General features: G+C 36.0%; 1 protein-coding gene across 3 annotated transcripts in view; it reads left to right on the top strand.

Moving 5' to 3' along the window:
- MTREX (Mtr4 exosome RNA helicase) overlaps nucleotides 1-24,257 on the top strand; it is a 136,986-nt gene that overhangs the window by 51,964 nt on the left and 60,765 nt on the right. For all 3 annotated transcript variants that reach the window (XM_004275144.3, XM_033437856.2, XM_033437855.2), the window contains exons 11-16: nucleotides 1,333-1,464; nucleotides 2,776-2,855; nucleotides 4,473-4,583; nucleotides 6,351-6,452; nucleotides 8,334-8,459; nucleotides 12,405-12,555. In XM_004275144.3, the coding sequence (XP_004275192.1) occupies nucleotides 1,333-1,464; nucleotides 2,776-2,855; nucleotides 4,473-4,583; nucleotides 6,351-6,452; nucleotides 8,334-8,459; nucleotides 12,405-12,555 (702 nt within the window). The remainder of the gene's footprint in view (nucleotides 1-1,332; nucleotides 1,465-2,775; nucleotides 2,856-4,472; nucleotides 4,584-6,350; nucleotides 6,453-8,333; nucleotides 8,460-12,404; nucleotides 12,556-24,257) is intronic.

Raw genomic sequence — 24,257 nt, 5'->3', positions numbered from 1 at the left:
ATTGGGTGAATAAAGTTTTAATCTCTTTTTCCTCTATGACATTTACTGAGATATAGTTCATATACAATTCACCCATTAAAGTATACAATTCAACAGTTATTAGTCCATTCACAGAATTATGCAGCTGTCCCCACAGTTTTTTTATTGAGATACAATTCACATATCATAGAAGTCACCATTTTTAAGAAGGGTACAATTAAGTGGATTTTAGTATATTCACAAAATTGTGCAACTACTATCTAATTCTAGAACATTTTCATTAACGCAATAAGAAACCCCATACCCATTAGCAGTCATTCTTCATTTACTCCCAACCTCTTCCCCACCACCCCTCAGCCTTAGGCAATCACTAATCTACTTTCTATTTCTATTTTCCTTTTCTAGACATTTCATATAAATGGAATCATGATATATGTGGTGTTTTGCAACTTAGCTTGTTTTCAAGATTCATCCATGTTATAGCATATGTCAGTACTTCATTCTTTTTTATAGTCAAATAACATTCCATTGTATGATTTTACCACATTTTATTTATTCATTCTTCAGTTGATGAACAGTTAGGTTGTTTTCAACTTTTTGATTGTTGTGACTAATGCTGCTGTAAACATTTGTGTACTACAAGTTTTTGTGTGAACGTGTTTTCTTTTCTCATGAGAATATACCTAGTGCAATTGCTGAGTCATATGATAATTCTATGTTTAACCTTTTCAGTAACTGCCAAGTTATTTTCCAAAGTGTCTGCCCCATTATACATTGTCATCAGGAGGATATGAGGTATCCATTTCTTCCACATCCTTGCCAGTACTTTAATGTAGCCTGTCTATTTGATTATGGTCATCCTAGTATGTATGAAGTCATATCTCAGTGTGGTTTTTATTTACATTTCTCTGTTGGCTAATGAAGATCCTGTACTTACTGGCCATTTGTTTATCTTTGGAGAAATATCTATTCAAATCCTTGGCCCATTCAAAAATTACAGTCTTTTTGTTGTTGAGTTGTAAGGATTCTTTTATACTCTAGATACTAGACCTTTATTAGATATCTGATTTGTAAATATTTTTTTCCATTCTGTGAGTTAGAGTTATCTTTATTGTTGGTGTCTGTTGAAGTACAAAAGTTTTAAATTTTGGTGAAATCCAGTTTATCAGGTTTTTTTTTTTCTTTGTGGCTTATGCTTTTGGTATCATATCTAAGAGTGCCTTGCCTAACCCAACATCATGAAGGTGCACTCCTATATATTTTTTAAGAGTTTTGTAGTTTTAGATTTTACATTTAAGTCTTTAATCCATTTTGAGTTAATTTTTGGATATGGTTTATGTACCTTTTTTGCAGGACCATCAAATGTGTTCAAGATTGTGAAGATGATTATGGAAAGAAACTTTCAACCTGTAATTATTTTCAGTTTTAGTAAGAAAGATTGTGAAGCCTACGCACTTCAAATGACCAAATTAGATTTCAACACAGGTACTATATAATTTCAGTATAGTTTTAATGTTACGTGAAAATTAGCGTAAATATATTTCTGGTAAGACATTTTTGTGTATTGTTAGAATTTGCAGTTCACCTTACAGTTACAGCAGTAGTTACATCACATTTGTAAAAGCTTTAAGGCCCTCAATTTATCATTTCTTTTCCTTTCTTCTGTCTTCTTTTATTGGAAGGTAAGTATAATACATTGTTTTATATAAAACCCAAAGACCCCTAGTAAGAAATATTAGACTCATACCTTCTTATACTTCATTGCCATAGCTCTTTGGTTATTGTGGTTTTCTGTCTGATAACTTAAGGTTAGTCTCTTGGTCAGACTACCTTCTGTTATGTTTCATTCTTCTAGAAATCCAAACTGGGAAGACCTGCCCCTGTACCTAACTGTGGTATAATTTTTGAATAAAGTAAAATAACTTCTAGCAAATGAATATATTATTCTCATTTATTAACTGTAAATGTAACCATATAAAAGTCACACAGCTAGATAGTAGCATAGCCTAGGCAAAAATTGCAGCATGCCAAATACCAACCCAGTTGTCATTCATTTCGTCCTTTTACATATCTGATCCTGTGCAGTGAGAAGTAAATAATATCTTCAGTCATGCAGAATCAAATTTCAGTTGTCTTGTTTTCTTTATCAAGGCACAGAACTAATCCCATGATTTTAAAGCTAATTTTTACTTTTCCATGGGTAAAAAATAACAAATGACAGATAACCCATATACCCTCCTAAAGCCAATAATATATATATTTTTTGACTGAGTGAATTGCTCTACTTAGAAATGTTTTCTTATAACTACCAGTGCTGTATGTGCTTGATGTTGCAGGGTTATATATTGATAAAGTCAACAAATATTTATTGACAAATAGTCACTTTATAAGAAGGCAGTGTAATGGTTAAGAGCATAGGCTTTGGAATTGCTGACGTAACGTTAATACCAATGCCCATTATTTGCTCAATGCCTTTCCTTAATAGTGAGTAATAATAATCCCTGTGTCCTATAATTTTTTGACTTAAATATTGCATGTAGATACCTAGCGTAGTTACTGTTACTGCTTTTATAAGATAGTACTTTTTACTCGTGGACTAACTGCTAGATCTGTTTTGAAAGGCAATGAATTTTATTAAATAATTATGTAGAAAATTTGATCTACTTTACCTTCTGCCTATCTAAAATAATGAGTCTTTACTTTTACTCTTTATAGACTCTTATTCTTTGCAGTGTGTGAAATTTGTTATCACTGACTCATTTAGATACTTATATACCCTTGGGTTTTCTCTCTTAGATGAAGAAAAGAAGATGGTTGAAGAAGTATTCAGTAACGCAATTGACTGCTTGTCAGATGAAGATAAAAAGCTCCCTCAGGTGTGTGTTTTATGTCATTAAGTAGACTGTGGCTATTAACAGATAGTGTATATTCACTTTGTATTTCCTGGATTTGTTACTATATTATATATTTCACTGTTTGCACACTGCAGTAAATATGTTGCATTGTGCACTGAAATGATACCTTGATTCTTATTTTGAACTTCTAAGAAGGTGACAAAAGGAAACATTTGCTGCCTTGAAGAAACTTTTCTCTGAAAGCTAGCATGATCTGGAAATTATTGCTTCTGTTCCTAATACTACAAAATTTTTAATGCTAATTTGAAGTCAGTGAATTTCTTAATTCATAAGGCTACCAAACAAAACAATAGAGCAAACCTAAGTTTAATGAGAAATTTGATTTCTACTTTGCTTTAATTAATTAAAGTGGTTTTTTCTTTTGACTATTAGAATTGCCGTAGGAGTTCTAAAATATACTGATGTCTTGTTGCCACTCCAGAGATTCTGATTTAATTGTCTGGTGTGTGTCCTGATCGTTAGAATATTTCAGAAACTCCCCTGGTTGTTCTAATGTGCATCCGAAACTGAGAACTAATGCTTTAGCCCAACCTAATACTATATGATAGTTTTATTTTGTGAAAAGAAAAATTGGAAGGTCATACTCTGCTTACAGATGTTTGCTTTGATTTGTGTGGGATTTATGATAAGACTGCAATTGCATGTTTCTTGGTATTTAAAATGGTATTTAATTTATGAAATCTTATTGTAATTTTTCTTTCCAGCTGAATTATTAGTATCTAAGGGCTGAGCCATGTCTTTATACATACTTGTTATCCTAGCACACTTCTAATAGTAAAATTTAATGGTATTTAATAGTGTTAATGAACTCTTCAGTAATTCATTTGTTTTTAGATAAAGTACATATTTATATTAAATATGCTTTATAGTTATTTATTTTCTTTTGGTTTGAGTTGGCTAGTATTTTTTTTTTTTAATTTATTTATTTTGGCTGCATTGGGTCTTCGTTGCTGTGCACAGGCCTTCTCTAGTTGTGCCGATCGGGGGCTACTCTTCATTGTGGTGCACGGGCTTCTCACTGCAGTGGCCTCTCTCGTTGTGGAGCATGGGCTCTAAGCACGCGGGCTCAGTAGTTGTGGCTCACGGGCTTTAGAGCACGGGCTCAGTAATTGTGGCTCACGGGCCCAGTTGCTCCGCGGCATGTGGGATCTTCCTGCACCAGGGCTCGAACCCGTGTCCCCTGCATTGGCAGCCGGATTCTTAACTACTGTGCCACCAGGGAACTCCTGGCTGGTATTTTTTAAGTTTATTTCATGCAGATGCAAACTTTGCTGTCATAACCTTTAATTTTTTTAGAGGAGATGAAGTAATGCTGGAAAATTTGAATGAGGAAGCAAAACATTTATCAAGTTTATTTAAACATGCCTTTCATATTAAAGCTAGGACAGAATTTTATTGTGTTTTAAGTTTAATTGTGGGAATATGGGTTTGCTTTCTAGTTTTTCTGGAAAAGTTATATAAAATTTCTTTAAACAGCATTCTTTCTTGATTACTGATTTTTCTTAATTTTGTTAGTTTCACATTTTAAAAGTTCTTTTCCTCACATCTTTTTAAAAATAAAATTGAATCCAATCGTAGGTTGAACATGTACTTCCTCTCTTGAAGAGGGGCATTGGTATTCACCATGGTGGTTTACTTCCTATTTTGAAAGAAACTATAGAAATTCTCTTTTCTGAAGGATTGATAAAGGTATGATTTTTATTTTATTTATTATGCCCTAAAATTGTGTTATGTGAGCAGTTTGAAAGTTATCAAGAACACTGTTTGTAGGCAACTTTTTTTTAATTGTTATGTAAGTAAGTCGAACGGAACGGCTTAGGTAATGAACTTATTTTTGTATACAGTGTTATACTTCATAAATTTTGGACTATAGGTAAAAGTCATTTGTTTCTTTTCCTAGTCTTAAAGTAAGAAATGGTATCATTACTGAATACAGTGTAGAATTTTCCAGAAGGTGCTGTTTAATTTTCAGACCTGAAGTTGATACTGTAAGTGGACTCCATTCTGTATACAGATTAAAAGGACTAGTTTAGGAAAGACAAGGAGAATTGCTGTTTAGACTTATGAAAGAGTTTTTAGGATGTTCTCATTTAAACCAAAGAGAGTCTAATTTAATTTTTAATATTATGTTGATGTCTGTACCCAGTAATGGGATGTTGAAAATGGGAAACAACTCCAAAATATAGTTGTAAGCCTTTATATGATTCATAAATTATTTTATGTTTAAAAATCAGATTAGAGATTTGTCATGAGAACTTCAGCACTAACTAGGATATTTAAAAGAAATTTACTCACCCTAAAGACCATACTTGAGGTATTTTAGATAAAGAATTGGTCACTATTTGTACCTGGGTCCTGGTAAGGCCCTGTTGATGTCCTCATATAGATTGCATGTTTTGTTGAGACCCATTTTAAAGAATCTTTTAAGTGATACTTGTGGATTGTAGAATTCAAATAGAATAACTGTACATAAAGTGAAAAATTAAAGACCACCATTGCCCTTTACTTCCTAGAAATATCCACTAGGATACATACAAATAACATTTGATTTAATTTGTAAACAAAAGTGATTATATTACCCACGTTATTCAATTTCTTCATATGCATTGCTATTCATTCTTTTTTTTTTTTTTTTTTTTTTTTTTTTTTTGGCGGTACGTGGGCCTCTCACTGTTGTGGCCTCTCCCGTTGCGGAGCACAGGCTCCGGACGCGCAGGCTCAGCGGCCATGGCTCACGGGCCCAGCCGCTCCGCAGCATGTGGGATCTTCCCAGACCGGGGCATGAACCCGCGTCCCCTGCATTGGCAGGTGGACTCTCAACCACTGCGCCACCAGGGAAGCCCTATTCATTCTTTTTAACAGATGAATAGCATTCTGTTAAGTTGATGAAATAAAGTGTTTTATATTGTTGCCTATTGATGAAAATTTAGATTATTTAACAGTACTTCAGTGACTTAACTTGTACACATACCTTTGTGTGCTCTTTGGTAAAGTCTTAGATGTGAACATAAAGTGCCACTGATTTTGATCTCCCCTCAGATTTTAAAGGTGTCTCTAAAACCACTGCATCATCAATGAAGAAACCAGGAAATGAGACTGTGTTTAGAAAAATATTCTCCAGCCTAATAATGCTTTGTCCATTAGACCAGTAGTAGTCTCTCCAAGTTACCACCACTGGAGTTACAGAAAGAAAGACTATTTTCCCTGAATTAAAAAATTTCTGGGATCCAAGGGACATTAAATATTATAATATAAATTTAATATACATAATTATATGTAAATTTAATAATTTTGTATATAAAATACTGAAATACACCTCGGATAGCGTGTCTTATTTTTGTAAAATTTCATTAACTAATTTTTTAAATTAATGATTTATTTATACTTGAGTAATTTATTAACGAAACTAGTTTTTCAGTTTAAAATATGTGTTTAATTGTATACTTATTCATTTAGGCCTTATTTGCCACTGAGACTTTTGCTATGGGGATTAACATGCCAGCTAGAACTGTTTTATTTACAAACGCCCGAAAATTTGATGGGAAGGATTTCCGATGGGTAAGTAAAATAATTCATATATTGAAATAACTTTTAACTTCAGTTTTACCTAAGATGATTTTGGCTCATGTAGTCTTTGAGATTTTCAGTTCTAAGTACTTTAAAATTTGTACCTGAGCTAATATGAGTAGTTCATCAAAGTTAAATTTCAGATCCTTTATATTTCTGTCCTTTAGCCAAAAACAAAAACCAAAAAGTAGGTGAAAGAGTTTAGTGATGAGGGATAAGTGTGCAAATGAGTCATGAATGCTTTAATGCATTTAAAATATGTCTAGAATTTTTATTTCTTCAAATTTTAAGTTATTTAAAGCACCTCTACTATAGTGGCTACAGTTGTAGCTCACTGTTTTACTCTTTAGGTTTAAAATAGAGATTTTTTTTTTTAACAGGTTTGCACATATGTCTTTCCTAAGGCAAAAGTTGGGATCATGAGTGAAATGGTGAATTGGAGTAAAAATAAATCCTTAATCCAGAAGGAAGTAATTGCTTCTTACCAAACTTAAACTATGGGCCTAGAGCTATGGTAGATACTGAGGATGCTAAATTTAAAACAAAACCAAACTAATCCCTACTGTGAAGAGACTTAGTGCAGGTGGAAGTTTATTTTATGGGCTCTGAGAAATATGTATAGGAAGGATAGAACACAAGAAAAGAAGTTACTTGTATATAAGTGGTCATGGAGGCGTTATAGAGAAGACCTCTATGTTTTGAGAAGGCCTCAAAGTTTTGAGAAGGCCTCAGAAACTTTCTGTAACTTGTGACTTTTTTAAGTCAAAAGAAGACTATTTCATGTAGAATATAATTTTTAATTGCAAAGTGGATAAAGTCTTCCATATGTTTTATATTTTAAGTTAATGTAAATTTTAAAATTCTTCATCATCAGTTTAAAATTACTTAATTCTTTGAATAAAACTGATGCTACAAGAAAATAAATAAATAAGTTTTTCGTGACTTTACCTGCTCCTTGGCATCCAGTGGACCCCAGGGAAGGGTATGTAGTAAAGTGGGTAATTGAATTTAAGAAAACAACCATTTCTTGATGATTCAGGATCCTAATTATGAAATCTAAAAATCATAATGTGTCAAAATGTAACAATGCCCTTGAGTGCTGTTGAGATTTTATTGGACTGCCTTTTTGAAATGTTCTTTTTTGATCTTTAAGGTTGGTCCCAGGTCGTTAGGTCTGTTTTTGATGCTATCAGTAATATGCCTTCTAGTAGCACAGTGGTTTGCAACTCTTCTTGAGTCAAACATTTTTTGAGAGTCCGAACATGCTGGACCCTTCCAACAGGAGAAAAGTACACATGTACTTACAGATAAAACTTTGCCCAGTGTTCAGGTGGTTCAATTTTACCCTGAAAGACTATGCATGGGAGACTTACTAACCTTTCTCCCTTAGGTGGTTCTTAGTGATGAATGGACTCTTCTGAATGCCAAGGACATACAGTGAGAAAATAGAAATTGTGCTTTTTGTATGTGTTGATTTTTATATTAATCTCATTTGGAAATTAAGAAAATTTGTTATGATCAAGACAGAATTGGTATTTAATAGAGTTTGGGTCATTGTTTGCTTTCTTAAACTTTCCTGTTTTCCAGAATATCTAGTTCAAAGATATTTTTTATGCCGGTGAATTAGCCAGTATTTCTCTATAGCTATTTGATCATTTTGGAGCTAAAATTTAGTTTTGCAACATTATTCTTAAGTGTTTTGCATTTTTGTCTTTTTACTTAAACTTTCCTAAAAGTTCATGTTTTTAATCTTGTTTGCTGTCTTGGAATGTGTAGCTTGTGCTTGTGAACTTTATGATAAGAATAATTTTAAGAATATGTTTTTCACCAGGTTTTCTCCTAAACTTTGCATTTTTAATTATGTTCATTCAGATTTCCTCTGGTGAATACATTCAGATGTCTGGTCGTGCTGGAAGGAGGGGAATGGATGACAGAGGAATTGTAATTCTTATGGTAGATGAAAAGATGAGCCCAACAATTGGAAAACAACTACTTAAGGTAACAAGTTAAGCTTCTGTGCCTTCACCAGGAATTTGAGAAACATACTTCAGGACCACATTGAAATTAAATGTGTCAGTTCAAATACCTCTCTGAGTAGATGAGTTAGTTTACTAAACTGTCTGGGCTTAGGAAGGTGGAAGAGGGTAACTGCTCAAATTGCTGATACTTTGTACCCTACTTTCTGTTCTAATAGGAAAAGAGCAAGTCGTTCAGTGGAGGGGATGGAGATCTGCAGAGGGCAGAAATGTTTACTTTGCCCTCCAAATTTGAGATACCTCTATATCTGCCCACTCCACTGCACAAATCGCTTCTCACTTATCAGCGCAGGAAGTAGGGCAGATATTATCAGTATTGTGCACAGTTATCTTCCTATACCTTTGTAAGCCCAGATAGTTTCATGAATTAATTCTACAATCTACCATTCTAATTCATCCTGTTGAGAGATTATAATATCCCAATAATAAATTTATAAGCTTTATTTCAAATTAACCTGTTCATTTTGCTTGCTTAATATTTGTGTTTTGGATTGTCTAAGATTTTTGTTTTATTTTGAAGAGCTTCTCAAAGAAGTTTGACCTACCTGATTGCTTTCCTTCTCCTTCTCCATGTATTGATAGTAAGGAATTATTAAGCATATCCATAGAGAACACTATCAATAAGATAGGAAGCTTAACATGAATTAAAATATAAAATTAACTGCCAGCTGATTAGCTACTTAAAATCTTCAAAACATGTTAAGACATACATAGGTCAATATCTCTGAAATATACTGTGTTCAACTTCTAAGACTTAGGAACTGCATGGAGAATTTGAGATATGGTTGTAGGAAGCCTGTAAGCTGAAGCAAAAATAGGTAAAGTTCTTTTTTCTTTTTTTTCTTTTAAATGTTTTTATATGAGTAAAGACAAAGCTTATCTGTACATATTCATAGTGATCATATGGTGTCTTATTTTCAGTTTTAAAGATTAACACTTGGAAACCCATCTTTAAGTGTCCATATAACTTTAGTTCTTTCTTTTAGGGAAATGGTCAAGACTGAAAATTTGTGTTAGTCTTTAAATTTTGTCGCATATAATAAACACTATTTTTCTTACCTCGTACTCTGTGTATGGAAATAATCGAGTCAGGAGGTAATATTTTAATGGCAGCATCTGGTTCCTTTAGTACAGATTTTTTCATTCCATTTACTTGACATCTCTAGATTTGTTACCCTGTAAGTGTAAATTTCTATTGTCTTTCATTTCATTTAATAAAAGGGTTTTTAAATTTTATTGTGCAAAGAACATTTAAGATGAGATCTGCCCTCTTAATAAATTATTATGTGTAAAATATATTGTTGACTGTTGTATAGCAAATCTCTATTTATCGCACTTGACTGAAACTTGATACCCTTTAATTAGTAACTTTCCAATTACTCCTCCTCTCAGTCTCTGACAACTACCATTCTACTCTTTAAATCCATGAATTTGACTATTTTAGATACCTCATATAAGAGGAATTATGCAGGATTTGTCTTTCTGTGACTGGCTTGTTTCATTTAGCATAATATCCTCAAAGTTCATCCATGTTACATATTGCAGAATTTTCTTCTTTAAGAGTAAGTAGTATTCTGTGTAGTTACAGTCCTCCCTTGGTATTCTCAGGGGATTGGTTCCAAAACCCCCATGTATACTAAAACACCAAAATGAGAGGATGCTCATGTCTCTTACATAAACAGCAGAGTACTTGCTTATAACCTATGCACATCTTTCGTATACTTCAAATCATCTCTAGATTACTTATAGTATGGAATACAATGTAAACGCTATTTAAATAGCCATAAATACAGTGTATATAGTTGCCTGTGCTGCATGACACATTCAAGTTTTGCTTTTTGGAACTTCCTGCAATTTTTTTTCCCAAGGATTTTGCGAGCCACAGTTCATTGAATCCTCAGATAGGGAACCCGAAGACACTGGGGAACAGCTGTATAGCCATATTTTTTAGCATCAAATTGGGATACTGTAATACTGAAAGAAGAGACTATTAATAATTATATCAATATATCAGGTATAAGTTGGGGTTGTCCTGGGGTCACTTGGATACAATGTTAAAATGCTATGTTGAGTTTAAGGTGATGGAGAATTCAGATAGGTGTATTCTACAGCAGTTTGAATATAGAAGCAGAGCTTGAGGTTGGAAATAAACATTTGCAATATTGAAGCCCCACATTTCTTAAAGGAGGTAATAGTAGAAAAGAAAAATAATAGTAAAAAGTTGGTCTGTTTGCAAAATTATGAAGTAGCTGAAGTTGTCTTTCATTCCTCTCTTCCCCAAGAATGTGATTTTCATACTAACTCCACATATCCCTTTGGCCCTATTTTCAAGGAAAGTGGATAAAAAATAAGGTTTTAGGGACTTACTAACTAACCCCCTAGGGTAAATGGCTCTTGATTTTTCAGGAGTTAAGGAATACCACCATTTGAGACTGTTGAAAGTTCTGCTCCTTCTCCTCATAAAATCATATATTCATACATTTATAATTCTGAATGCGATAAGGCTGGCTTATGAACCTCAATTTAAAAGCCTCTGAATACCCTAACAGTGTTTGTGTAGTTTGCTATGCCATTTAAAGATTTGCATGTTTTGTGACACTTCTAAATATTTCAGCATGTATCTCCCAAGAATTTGGTCATTCTCATTTGGGCACTACATAACAATTTTCAATCTTAGGAAGTATTTGCATTTAGAAAAAAGTATTCCTGGGCTTCCCTGGTGGTGCAGTGGTTAAGAATCCGCCTGCCAGTGCAGGGTACACAGGTTTGAACCCTGTTCCGGGAAGATCCCACATGCTTTGGCGCAACTAAGCCCGTGCGCCACAACTACTGAGCCTGCGCTCTAGAGCCCGCGAGCCACAACTGCTGAAGCCCGTGCACCTGCAACCCATGCTCCTCAACAAGAGAAGTCACCGCAATGAGAAGCCTGCTCACCACAAGGAAGAGTAGCCCCCGATCCCCGCAACTAGAGAAAGCCCGCAAGCAGCAAGGAAGACCCAACGCAGCCAAAAAATATATATTTAAAAAAAAAAAAGGAAGGAAGGAGGGAGGGAGAGAGAAGAAAAGAAAAGAAAAGAGAAAGTATTCCTGAAGAAACACTGTAAGAAAATTTTAGATCTCAAGGAAGTATTTTGGACATAAACCTTGTTGCAAATTAAGGTCACACTATTGTAACTAGCCCTTCTTTGGTAACAGCCACAATTAGGAGGAGAAAGAGGAATTACCAAAGTGTTGACAAAGACTGGTCTGTAAATTTTGGGGAAACATTTAGGCAGTTTTATGTCATTTCAGGAAGCTGAGAGTTTCAAAATAACTAATTTTTTCTGAATGTCATTTTGAAATAAATTTAGTGTGCTCTATTAGCATAGGCCAGGTTATACTGCAGTAACAAACCTAAATCCAGTAACTTAAAGGTTTGTTTCTCTTTACTTGTTCATTGCACGTTTACAAAAGAGACTATGCTTATTATTGTTTAGGGATTCAAGCTGATAGAGAAACCACCATCTTGAACATTAGCAGTCACTGTGCCAGCAGGGAAAATGTAGCTTTTCACACCAGCAGTTAAATATTTGACCAGGGAGTGATAACGTCACTGAAACTTATTTGCCCTCCCCACTGAGGGCAAAATGTGTAATCCTGTCAAGTACCTAGAAGGCAGAGAGCTAAACATACTTGGCCAACAGTATTTTAACTGCTACTGTCCTAGTTGGTGTTTTTTTTCCCTCCTTCACTTTCCCAAAGATCAACTGTTTTATCACTTTGTATTGGTCATTTAAAGGAAAGAACTTAATACATTTCTGTAGTATTCCTTAGCGAAGACTAAACTGTTAAGCAGTTCAGGAGGTTAAAAATACTGTTATGAATTTATTTTTAAAATCTATAACATTGACATGTTTTTTTCTCTCAGGGCTCAGCTGATCCACTAAATAGTGCTTTCCATTTGACCTACAACATGGTCTTGAACTTACTACGAGTAGAAGAAATAAATCCTGAGTACATGTTGGAAAAATCCTTCTACCAGTTTCAGCATTATAGAGCAATTCCAGGAGTAGTAGAGAGTAAGTATAAAATTACCATAGCAGCCTCATTTAGCTAGGGTAGACCAAATAGCAAAATTACGGTGTCATTGACTGCTTTAGCCATTGGTTTTTTTCTGGTAAGCCAAATCATTGTAACCAACTAGAACATTTTAAAATAAAAGAAAACACTATCAGGACATAATTCTATGGTTAATTCAAATTTAATATAATTTATTGTTATAGACATATCACATGATAATTCATATTCATGAATAATGATATTCAAAATTAATATAATGCTTTCTAAAGTCAAAGAAGTAAGTGTTCTATTGTAACTGTGTTCAAGTAGAATTGTGTGTTGATCCTTATTCTAGAAGATCGTGGCTGATTATCATATAGAACTGATTAAAATCTAAAACAGAAGCAAAGATTTAAAATTCTGGTTTGGGTAAATCTTATAAAAACAATGCATAGTTGTAAAGAAAAAAAAAACCCAAATTTTGCAAAAGATACAAAGGAAATTTAAGACCATTTGTAATCTCACACAGACAGCCACACAACCACTGCTAACACTTCATGGTTCTTCAATCATTTTTATTTTTCATACATATTTTTCATATTTTTTTCAAAGTCGGGATTAACAATGTTTTGCTAATAACAACAATGTTATTATAGTTGATATCATTTGTTAAACATTTATCATATGGCTAACCTTGTGTTAAATGCTTTACATTAACTCACTGATTCTGGCTTTTTAAAATTTAATTTCAATTATTCTTTGAAAGTATGGTTTTTAATAACTGCATAATATTTTCATTTTATGAATGTACTATGATTTATTTAACAATAAAGGCAAATTTGAGATATCTTTCTATCGTGGATAGGATACTACCACTCAATTTTATGCACCTGAAAGTAAATGAAGTGTAATAATATACCTTAAAAAAATGAAAAGGCTTGGAACATCCAAGTAAGTTAAATTCTCATTTTTTTTACCCTTACCTGGATGACATCATAATTATTTCCTCTTAATTTCTTTGGTCTTAATTAATAATTGAGAGCTTCTTCATTACAAAATATAGAGCTGGAAGAAGCTTTGGCATCATTTTACAGGTGTAAAAAAATAAGGCATAAGAGAAGTTAAGTCTGTATATAAGGTTACACATTTGATTGATGGCAGGTTTGACTTGGACTCCAGTTCCTAACTAACCCATGCTGTTTTTATTAAAGTGTGGGTCATCCCTTTTTAATATGACAAGAATAGATGTAGTAACTTCTCTGGCTGAAAAAAAGACAACAATGAAAAAAATTCTTGGGCTTCAGTGGCTCAGTGTTTGAGAGTCCGCCTGCCGATGCAGGGGACTCGGGTTCGTGTCCCGGTCTGGGAAGATCCCACATGCCACGGAGCGGCTAGGCCTGTGAGCCATGGCCACTGAGCCTGCGCGTCCGGAGCCTGTGCTCCGCAACAGGAGAGGCCACAACAGTGAGAGGCCCGTGTACAGCAAAAAAAAAAAAAAATTCTTGAGCTGGCTGATATTAAGACTTACCTTTGGGCTTCCCTGGTGGCACAGTGGATAACAATCTGCCTGCCCATGCAGGGGACACAGGTTCGATACCTGGTCAGGGAAGATCCCACATGCCATGGAGCAACTAAACCCGTGCGCCACAACTACTGAGCCTGCACTCTAGAGCCCATGAGCCACAACTACTGAAGCCCGCGTGCCTTGAGCCCATGCTTCGCAACAAGAGAAGCCACCACAATGAAAAGCCCGTGCACCGCAACAAACAGTAGCCCCCGCTCGCCGCAACTGGAGAAAGCCCGTGCACAGCAACAAAGACCCAACACAGCCTTAGATAGATAGATAGATAGATAGATAGGTAGATAGGTAGATAGATAGGTAGGTAAATTTATATATAAAAAAAGATGTCAGATTTTTTATTTTTTATTTTTTATTTTTTTTGTGGTACACGGGGCTCTCCCTGTTGTGGCCTCTCCCGTTGCGGAGGAGCACAGGCTCCGGACGTGCAGGCTCAGCGGCCATGGCTCACGGGCCCAGCTGCTCCGCGGCATGTGGGATCTTCCCAGACCGGGGCACAAACCCATGTCCCCTGCATCAGCAGGCAGACTCTCAACCACTGCGCCACCAGGGAAGCCCATGAGTCAGATTTTTTAAAAATATTACTTTTTAAAACATTGAAGTATAGTTGATTTACAGTATTGTGTTGGTTTCAGGTGTACGGCAAAGTGATTTGGTTATACACATATATATGTATATATCTATGTTCCTTTTTTAAAATTCTTTTCCATTATAGTTTATTATAAAATATTAAATCTAGTTCTCTATGCTGTACAGTAAAACCCTGTTTATCTAATTTATATATGGTAGTGTGCCTTTGTTAATCCCATACTCCCAATTTATCCCTCCCCCACCCTTACCCTTTGGTAAAGTAAGTTACTTTTTAAACTTCACTTTCTATTATTCTTTTGTAATTCCATAGAAAATATCCCAGATACAGCAGGGGATAGAGGGAGAATTCTCCAAGTATTTTCCCATTTATTTAAAGCCCTTAGGACTTTTAGCTGGGCTCAGATTATTCAATATGACTTTGAACAAGACTGCTACCCACACTGTGAGCTTAAACATTGCCACCAGGACTTCCCTGGTAGTCCAGTGGTTAAGACTTCACCTTCCAGGGTAGGAGGTGCGGGTTCACTCCCTGGTCAGGGAGCTAAGATCCCATATGCTAAGATCCCACATGCCTCAGGTTCAAAAACTCCAAAACATAAAACAGAAGCAGTATTGTAACAAATTCAATAAAGACCTTAAAAATGGTTCACATAAAAAAAAAAATCTTAAAAAGAAAAAATTGGGGGCTTCCCTGGTGACGCAGTGGTTGAGAGTCCGCCTGCCGATGCAGGGGACGCGGGTTCGTGCCCCGGTCCGGGAGGATCCCACATGCCACGGAGCGGCTGGGCCCGTGAGCCATGGCCGCTGAGCCTGCGCGTCTGGAGCCCGTGCTCCGCAACGGGAGAGGCAAGCCCCAACTGTTGTTGCTGTTGTTTTCAGTGTGGTTCTAACTGATTTATGTTTTAAAAGGATTGTTAACATAACCTCCTACCCCCTGTGTTGCTACCACATACTTGAATCTTCTTGCAATTGAATTATCCTTGCCTTTCCCTTAGCTCTCTTTTTAAAGGGGTGAGACCTGTTTTGCTAATATTTTGGAACCAACAAATAGACTAAATATCAAAAGTATATTTAGTGGAAGAAGTAGGAATTTAAGTGATGAAAGTGATAATTGTGGGGTAGTTGCAACACCTTTAGTAGTTTGCAGGGCTGAGCTGTGTGACCAAAGAGCACGTAGTGTAAGAGGAGATGGGTAGAGGTGATAGGGGCTATCCTCTGTGCTTTTAAATTGCAGAATACATCTTGAATGAAATTTATTTCCATTTCACTTATTACTTGGAAGAGTATGATTCCTTTTGCTATCGATACATAGAATCTTTTCAAGAGACCTGGTGTTATTTTTACCACCTTAAGTATACCAAAATTAAAATGTAGACTGTTATCTTTGGAAGTACAGAATTAATCTTTATTTTACAAATACACTGCTTTAATTTTTACAACAAACTTAAATGGCTGTCATACATGAGACGTTTTTCATTTTGATTTACTGAATCCACAGTAGATTTTCCAGTGAGTCATAGAGTAAAAATTCTTGGGGCTTCCCTGGTGGCACAGTGGTTAAGAATCCGCCTTCCAGTGCAGGGGACGCGGGTTCAAGCCCCGGTCCGGAAATATCCCACATGCCGTGGAGCACCTAAGCCCATGTGCCACAACTCTGAGCCCACGTGCCACAACTACTGAAGCCCGTGCACCTAGAGCCCATGCTCTGCAACAAGAAGCCTGCACACCGTAACAAAGAGTAGTTCCCATTCGCCGTAACTAGAGAAAGCCCACACACAGAAATGAAAACCCAACACAGCCAAAAATAAATAAATAAATTTACAAAAGCAAACAGTATTTCCCTCATGGGGTTGTGAGAATCAACAACAACAACAACAAAAAATGTTTTTTAAAAAAATACAAAACAAACAGTAAAAATTCTAGGATTTCTGGCTTCCCTGGTGGTGCAGTGGTTAAGAATCTGCCTGCCAACGCAGGGGCACGGGTTCGAGCCCTGGTCTGGGAAGATCCCACATGCCGCAGAGCAACTAAGCCCGTGTGGAGCAACTAAGCCTGTGTGCGACAACTACTGAGCCTGTGCTCTAGAGCCCATGCACCACAACAAGAGAAGCCACCTCAGTAAGAAGCCCACACACCTCAATGAAGAGCAGCCCCCGCTTGTCACAACTAATGAAACCCCACGCACAGCAACGAAGACCCAACGCATCCAAAAATTAATTAATTATTTATTTATTTTAATTCTAGGATTTCACTGTTCCTTTACTGGAAAGAAAAATGGAAAGAGAAATGCAGATTTAATTTTAATCCTTTTGTTTAGTTTCATTAATAGATAATGCCATGGTTAATAGCAGGAGCTGTGGAGTTAGACATGGGTTTGAATACAGACTGCTTCAGCCTTAGTTTGCTCTTTTATGCAATTGGAATAATATCTAGTTCATCCAAATCATGAAAATTAAATGAGATCATTTATGTTAAATTCTCAGTAAGTGCTTGTTTTAATTAATGATAGTAATGCCATACATCAGTAAAGCCATTTAAACTTTAACCTTTTGTAAAATTTGCTCAGTACTGGGAGTAGCAGTCCATTTCCCCATCACTCACAGGTCTGTATCTATTGCACGTTTTATATGATACAAATATAATTTTGGAACCCCATCGCCCCTCTCCCTCAAAAGGGGGAAGTTGATTGCAGACTGTCTTAAGAGTTTATGGGCATATCTCACATGCTGTTTCCTAAGATACTGAGGCTTTCTTATGGCGGTACACTGCAGGAAAACCAGCTTATTATACTGAGGTTCCTCTACTTTTTGATTGGTGTGCAAGATATACTTTCCTTAATTTGGGAAAAAGTGGGCTGCACCTAAACTAACTTCCTGGAGTGGTATATATCTGTATTTAGAGTCCTAGATATAAAACACATGTGATTTCTTACTAGATACAAAAAACATGTGATTTCTTAAACTGTCTCTCAAACTTTTGATTCATTAGTTAAGTTGCCTGAGAACAGAAATGATTTGGAGTGGAGGATGGGGGCAGTATTTAAGCATCAGGCAGAATCTTTGTGTATCATCTCTCCATAAACAACTCCTGTCAGTGCTTATTTAGTATTCCACTGATACCTGCAGTGTTACTTTGTAACTTTTGGTAAGGCAGCAAGATTAGCATTTCAGTGTATATTTTTCCTTTTCATATAACCTCTTATTGACTTTAGTCTGCCACATTTTTTAAATCATATCTTTTTCTGATAATGTTTACTCTTATAACGTGTTAAGAATAGCCTTCTATTCTCAAATGAAAGGAATACAGTTCATGTAAAAAGTAATGCAGTTCATTTAAAAATAACCAGGATAATGCAATATGCCTAAGAGAGTATAAAAGACCAGAAGTTAGAGGTAAAAACAAAAAGCAAAGAAAAGATAAAAAATTCCAAAGAACATATCTCAATACTTCAGCAGACTTTTTGGCAGCTCTGACTCTGGTGTCACTAAAAATAAGCAATTAATACAAATAAATAGGCTTAGAGGAGGAGGACATGGTCTGCAAACTCTGGGTCTCCTCACACATCCCTGATAACATTTCAGTCTCTTCCTATAGCTAATTTTTCATCCAACTTTTTAAATGTCTAAATGTGTCTTACTTAAAATGTGGTGCCCAGAGGTAAATAGTATTTTCTATGGGAGGTCTGACCAGGGACAAGTACAATGGAAGTATTGTTATTGCTCTTGTTGACTTTTCTAAGAAAGAGAGAAGTCAAGTGCAAGGAGAGCTGTAGAGAGGAGTGTCACAGTTGGTGCCAGATGTTGACCCAGTAGATTGCATGCTAAAAGTTCTTCGCACAAATTGACCTAAGCCCCCTTTCTACAAACGCAAGTGCAGGAACTTAATAATAGTATATGTTACAGAGATACATATATCCTGTTTTTTAAACATATGGTTAAAAAATTATGGATTTAGGTTTTTTACCAAAATTATTTATGAAATTATAGTCTTCATCAACAGATGGAAATTTATATGTATGTATTTACTTTGGAAAGATTCCTGAGCATCTGGAGATGAAATGAGATGGTTTGTTCATTGTTAAGGATGAGGGAAATCCTGGAACTGGACCTTAGGGTTCTAATGTTTGGTCCTGCTCCCATGTGGCATGTGATTTGGGTCAGGTCTCCTAATTGTGATTCGAGTCCCAGAAGAATAATACAGATATTATAGCAACTATTTTGAATACTTAAAAGCATTAGGAGGCTCAGATTAAATAATTTTAAAAACTGCTTTTTCTCCTATAAAGTTCTCACCACATGTGAGCTGCCCTTGCCGTCATACACCCTCAGTTAGCTCCGTCTCTTAGGGTTTCAGCTTGAGTCCAGATGTTCTGTGGAGCTAATTCTTGCTCATTCTGCCCTGCAACCCTCCTCTATTATGATAAAAACAAAAAAGCTACCAGCCACCATGTAGTTATTCTCTATCTCTTTACAGATGGGAAATGCTGTTAAGTTGACTTTTTTTTTTCTCTTGGGGTGCTTTCTGAATGGATATTGTTTGTTCTATTCTGGTACACCCCTCATACCCCAAGATTATTCTTTCATACCTCAGTTCTATAAATCTGAACACAAGAAATCCTCAATGATGGGAAGAAGAGTCAAGAGTTGCCTGGAAGGCATATTCTTTTCCAAAAATAAGTCATTGTCTAGGACTAACAGTGAAATGAAGCAGGACGAAGTCCTCCTGTCATTGGAAGTGGTTGTACCTTCTGCAGGAAAGGACTCATGGATAAACTCCGCGTTGAAGCCCTGGGGGCCAGGCTATACTGGATACTAAGGATATAAGGGTGTCCAGGCGAGGGTTGGCTCACAGAAGCTCATAGAATCTCATAGAAAAACTTGAGGGGCACAGAGGTAAGCTGAGGCTGGCAAGGCTGGTAAGGGTTCTTGAAACTGAGTCTGCAGGAAGGAAGTCCCTTGAGGCAGAGTTCTCTAGTGATCAGCTCACAGGAGCAGGATGCAGGGTTACAGTGTGCCAGTGGAAATTAGGAGCTGCCTATGACGCAGGTGGGTACTCTTCAGAGGGAAGGAAGAGAAGTGACTTCTAAATACTTTCTTTAAATTATTTTTTCTTTTTTTACTTTTAAAATGGGATGCCTCCTAAGTGAATTTTTAAGTTGGTGTCATCTACTTAGAATAGATGCAGAAAGGAAAAGACCTGGGAAATTGGAGAGAGAAACAAACTTTTAATAGTTTTTTGTTTGTTTGTTTTTAGTCAGAAGATCTAACTTGGTGACGACATCTTTCCCTTCTGTCTCCATGCAGTAGATTGGATTTGTTGTTGTGTATAAGGATGACTGTGTGGGGTGGGAATTCAGCCAGAAGTTGGACATGCGTGGGGTATTAAGGAGGGTTCAGAAATCAAAAACTTTGCTTATTCCCATGCCTGATATCATAGTCCTAGGCTATCACATTTACCTTTTTCCATCTTTCCAAAAAAATAAATTAACAACCTAAATGCCTAAAAGAGTGCAAAAGACCAGAAGTTAGCGGGAGCAGTCTGTGAGAAGGTTGAAGATGATAATTTTAAAATAATAATAATAATACAGTAATATCCTTCCTCAGTGTTTACAGTGTGCTATACTGTTAGCTAAGTACTTTCCATATGTTCTGTCAGCCTCTAATTATAGCCTTGTGGGGTATGGCTACTATTGTTATCCTCATTTTGTGAGTAAAGAAACTGAAGCACACAGGTTAAATACAGGAGTTTGGTCAATGGAATAGAATTGAGAGTCCAGAAATAAACCCATATATCTGTGGTGCTGCTGTGATAGTTGATAGCCACATGCAAAAAAAGTGAATTTGGACCCTTACCTCACACCATATACACAGATTAACTGAAAATGGATGAAAGTCCTAAATAAACAGCTGAAACCATAAAACTCTGAAGAAAACATAGCTAAAAATCTACATAACCTTAGATTTGGCAGTGGTTTCTTACATAAGATACCAAAAGTACAAGCAACAAAAGAAAAAATAAATAAATTGGATTTTATCTAAACTTTAAAACTTTTGCACTTCAATATATACCAACAATAAAGTGAAAAGAAAACCCACAGAGTGGGAGAAAATATTTGTAAATCATGTAACTGATAAGGGTCTAGTATCCAGAATATACAAAGACCACTTACAACTCAGCAACAAAAAAACCAAACAATATAATTTCTTTTACTAAACATCTTTATTGGAGTATAATTGCTTTACAATGGTGTGTTAGTTTCTCCTTTATAAAAAAAGTGAATCAGCTATACATATACATATGTCCCCATATCTACTCCCTCTTGCGTCTCCCTCCCACCCTCCCCATCCCATTCCTCTAGGTGGTCACAGGGCATCAAGCTGATCTTCCTGTGCTGTGTGGCTGCTTCCCACTATCTGTTTTACATTTGGTAGTGTATGTATGTTCATGCCACTCTCTCACTTCATCCCAGCTTACCCTTCCCCCACCCCGTGTCCTCAAGTCCATTCTCTAGGTCTGCATCTTTATTCCTGTCCTGCCCCTAGGTTCTTCAGAACCTTTTTTTTTTTCCCCCATATATATGTGTTATCATACGGTATTTGTTTTTCTCTTTCTGACTTCACTCTGTATGACAGACTCTAAGTCCATCCACCTCACTACAAATAACTCAATTACATTTCTTTTTATGGCTGAGTAATATTCCATTGTATATATGTGCCACCTCTTTATCCATTCATCTGTCAGTGGACACTTAGGTTGCTTCCATGTCCTGGCTGTTGTAAATACAGCTGCAATGAAAATTGTGGTACATGACTTGTTTTGAATTATGGTTTTCTCAGGGTATATGCCCAGTAGTGGGATTGCTGGATCGTATGGTAGTTCTATTTTTAGTTTTTTAAGGAACCTCCATACTGTTCTCCATAGTGTCTGTATCAATTGACATTCCCACCAACAGTGCAAGAGGGTTCCCTTTTCTCCACACCCTCTCCAGCATTTATTGTTTGTAGATTTTTTGATGATGCCTATTCTGACCGGTGTGAGGTAATACCTCACTGTAGTTTTGATTTGCATTTCTCTAATGATTAGTGGTGTTGAGTGTCTTTTCATATGTTTGTTGGCAATCTGTATATCTTCTTTGGAGAAATGTCGATTTAGGTCTTCTGCCCATTTTTGGATTGGGTTGTTTGTTTTTTTGATATTGAGCTGCATGAGCTGCTTGTAAATTTTGGAGATTAATCCTTTGTCAATTGCTTCCTTTGCAAATATTTTCTCCCATTCTGAGGGTTGTCTTTTCATCTCGTTTATGTATTCCTTTGCTGTGCAAAAGCTTTTAACCTTCATTAAGTTCCATTTGTTTATTTTTTTTTTTATTTCCATTTCTCTAGGAGGTGGGTCAAAAAGGATCTTGCTGTGATTTATGTCATAGAGTGTTCGGCCTATGTTTTCCTCTGAGAGTTTTATAGTTTCTGGCCTTACATTTAGGTCTTTAATCCATTTTGACTTTTACTTTTGTGTGTGGTGTTAGGGAGTGTTCTGATTTCATTCTTCTACATGAAGCTGTCCAGTTTTCCCAGCACCACTTATTGAAGAGGCTGTCTTTTCTCCATTGTATACTGTTGCCTCCTTTATCAGAGATAAGGTGACCATATGTGTGTGTTTATCTCTGGGCTTTCTATCCTGTTCCATTGATCTATATTTCTGTTTTTGTGTCAGTACCATACTGTCTTGATTACTGTAGCTTTGTAGTATAGTCCGAAGTCTGGGAGCCTGATTCATCCAGTTCCATTTTTCTTTCTCAAGATTGCTTTGGCTATTCGGAGTCTTCCGTGTTTCCATACAAATTGTGAAATTTTTTGTTCTAGTTCTGTGAAAAATGCCATTGGTAGTTTGATAGGGATTGCATTGAATCTGTAGATTGTGTTGTGTAGTCATTTTCACAATGTTGATTTTCCCAATCCAAGAACATAGTATATCTTTCCATCTGTTTGTTTCATCTTTATTTTCTTTCATCAGTGTCTTATAGTTTTCTGCATACAGGTCTGTTGTCGCTTTAGGTAGGTTTATTCCTAGGTATTTTATTCTGTTTGTTGCAGTGGTAAATGGGAGTGTTTCCTTAATTTCTCTTTCAGGTTTCATCCTTAGTGAATAGGAATGCAAGAGATTTCTGTGCATTAATTTTGTATCCTACTACTTTACCAAATTCATTGATTAGCTCTAGTAGTTTTCTGGTAGCATCTTTAGGATTCTCTGTGTATTATGTCATGTGACCTGCAAACAGTGACAGCTTTACTTCTTCTTTTCCGATTTGGATTCCTTTTATTTCTTTTTCATCTCTGATTGCTGTGGCTAAAACTTCCATAACTATGTTGAATAATAGTGGTGAGTTTGGACATCTTGTCTTGTTCCTGATCTTAAAGGAAATGGTTTCAGCTTTTCACCATTGAGAATGATGTTGGCTGTGGGTTTATCATATATGACCTTTATTATGTTGAGGTAAGTTCCCTCTGTGCCTACTTTCTGGAGGGGTTTTATCATAAATGGGTGTTGAATTTTGTCAAAAGCTTTTTCTGCATCTATTGAGATGATCATATGGTTTATCACACTGGTTGATTTGCATATATTGAAGAATCCTTGCATTCCTGGGTTAAACCCCACTTGATCATGGTGTATGATCCTTTTAATGTGCTGTTGGATTCTGTTTGCTAGTATTTTGTTGAGGAGTTTTGGCATCTATATTCATCAGTGATACTGGCCTCTAGTTTTCTTTCTTTGTGACATCTTTTTCTGGTTTTGGTATCAGGGTGGTGGTGGCCTTGTAAAAAGAGTTTGGAAGTGTTCCTCCCTCTGCTATATTTTGGAAGAGTTTGAGAAGGGAGGTGTTAGCTCTTCTCTAAATGTTTGTTAGAATTTGGCTGTGAAGCCATCTGGTGCTGTGCTTTTGTTTGTTGGAAGATTTTTAATCACAGTCTCAGTTTCAGTGCTTGTCTGTTGGTCTGTTTGTATTTTCTATTTCTTCCTGGTTCGGTCTCGGAAGGTTGTACTTTTCTATGAATTTGTCCATTTCTTCCAGGTTTTCCATTTTATTGGCATAGAGTTGCTTGTAGTAATCTCTCACAATCCTTTGTATTTCTGCAGTGTCGATTGTTACTTCTTCATTTCTCATTCTACTGATTTGAGTCTTCTCCCTTTTTTCTTCATGAGTCTGGCTAATGGTTTATCCATTTTGTTTATCTTCTCAAAGAACCAGCTTTTAATTTTATTGATCTTTGATGTCATTTTCTTCATTTCTTTTTCATTTATTTCTGATCTGATCTTTATTTCTTTCCTTCTGCTAACTTTGGTTTTTTTTTTTTGTTCTTCTTTCTCTCATTGCTTTAGGTGTAAGGTTAGGTTGTTTATCTGAGATGTTTCTTGTTTCTTGAGGTAGGATTGTAGTGCTTGCTATAAACCTCCCTCATAGAACTGCTTTTGCTGCATCACATAGGTTTTGGGTCATCGTGTTTTAATTGTCATTTGTTTCTAGGTATTTTTTTGATTTCCAATTTGATTTCTTTA

This window comes from Orcinus orca, chromosome 3, assembly GCF_937001465.1.
Source record: "Orcinus orca chromosome 3, mOrcOrc1.1, whole genome shotgun sequence".
NCBI classification, from domain to species: Eukaryota; Metazoa; Chordata; class Mammalia; order Artiodactyla; family Delphinidae; genus Orcinus; species Orcinus orca.
Note: the sequence above shows the minus strand (reverse complement) of the source record. Positions and strands in the feature narration are given on the sequence as shown.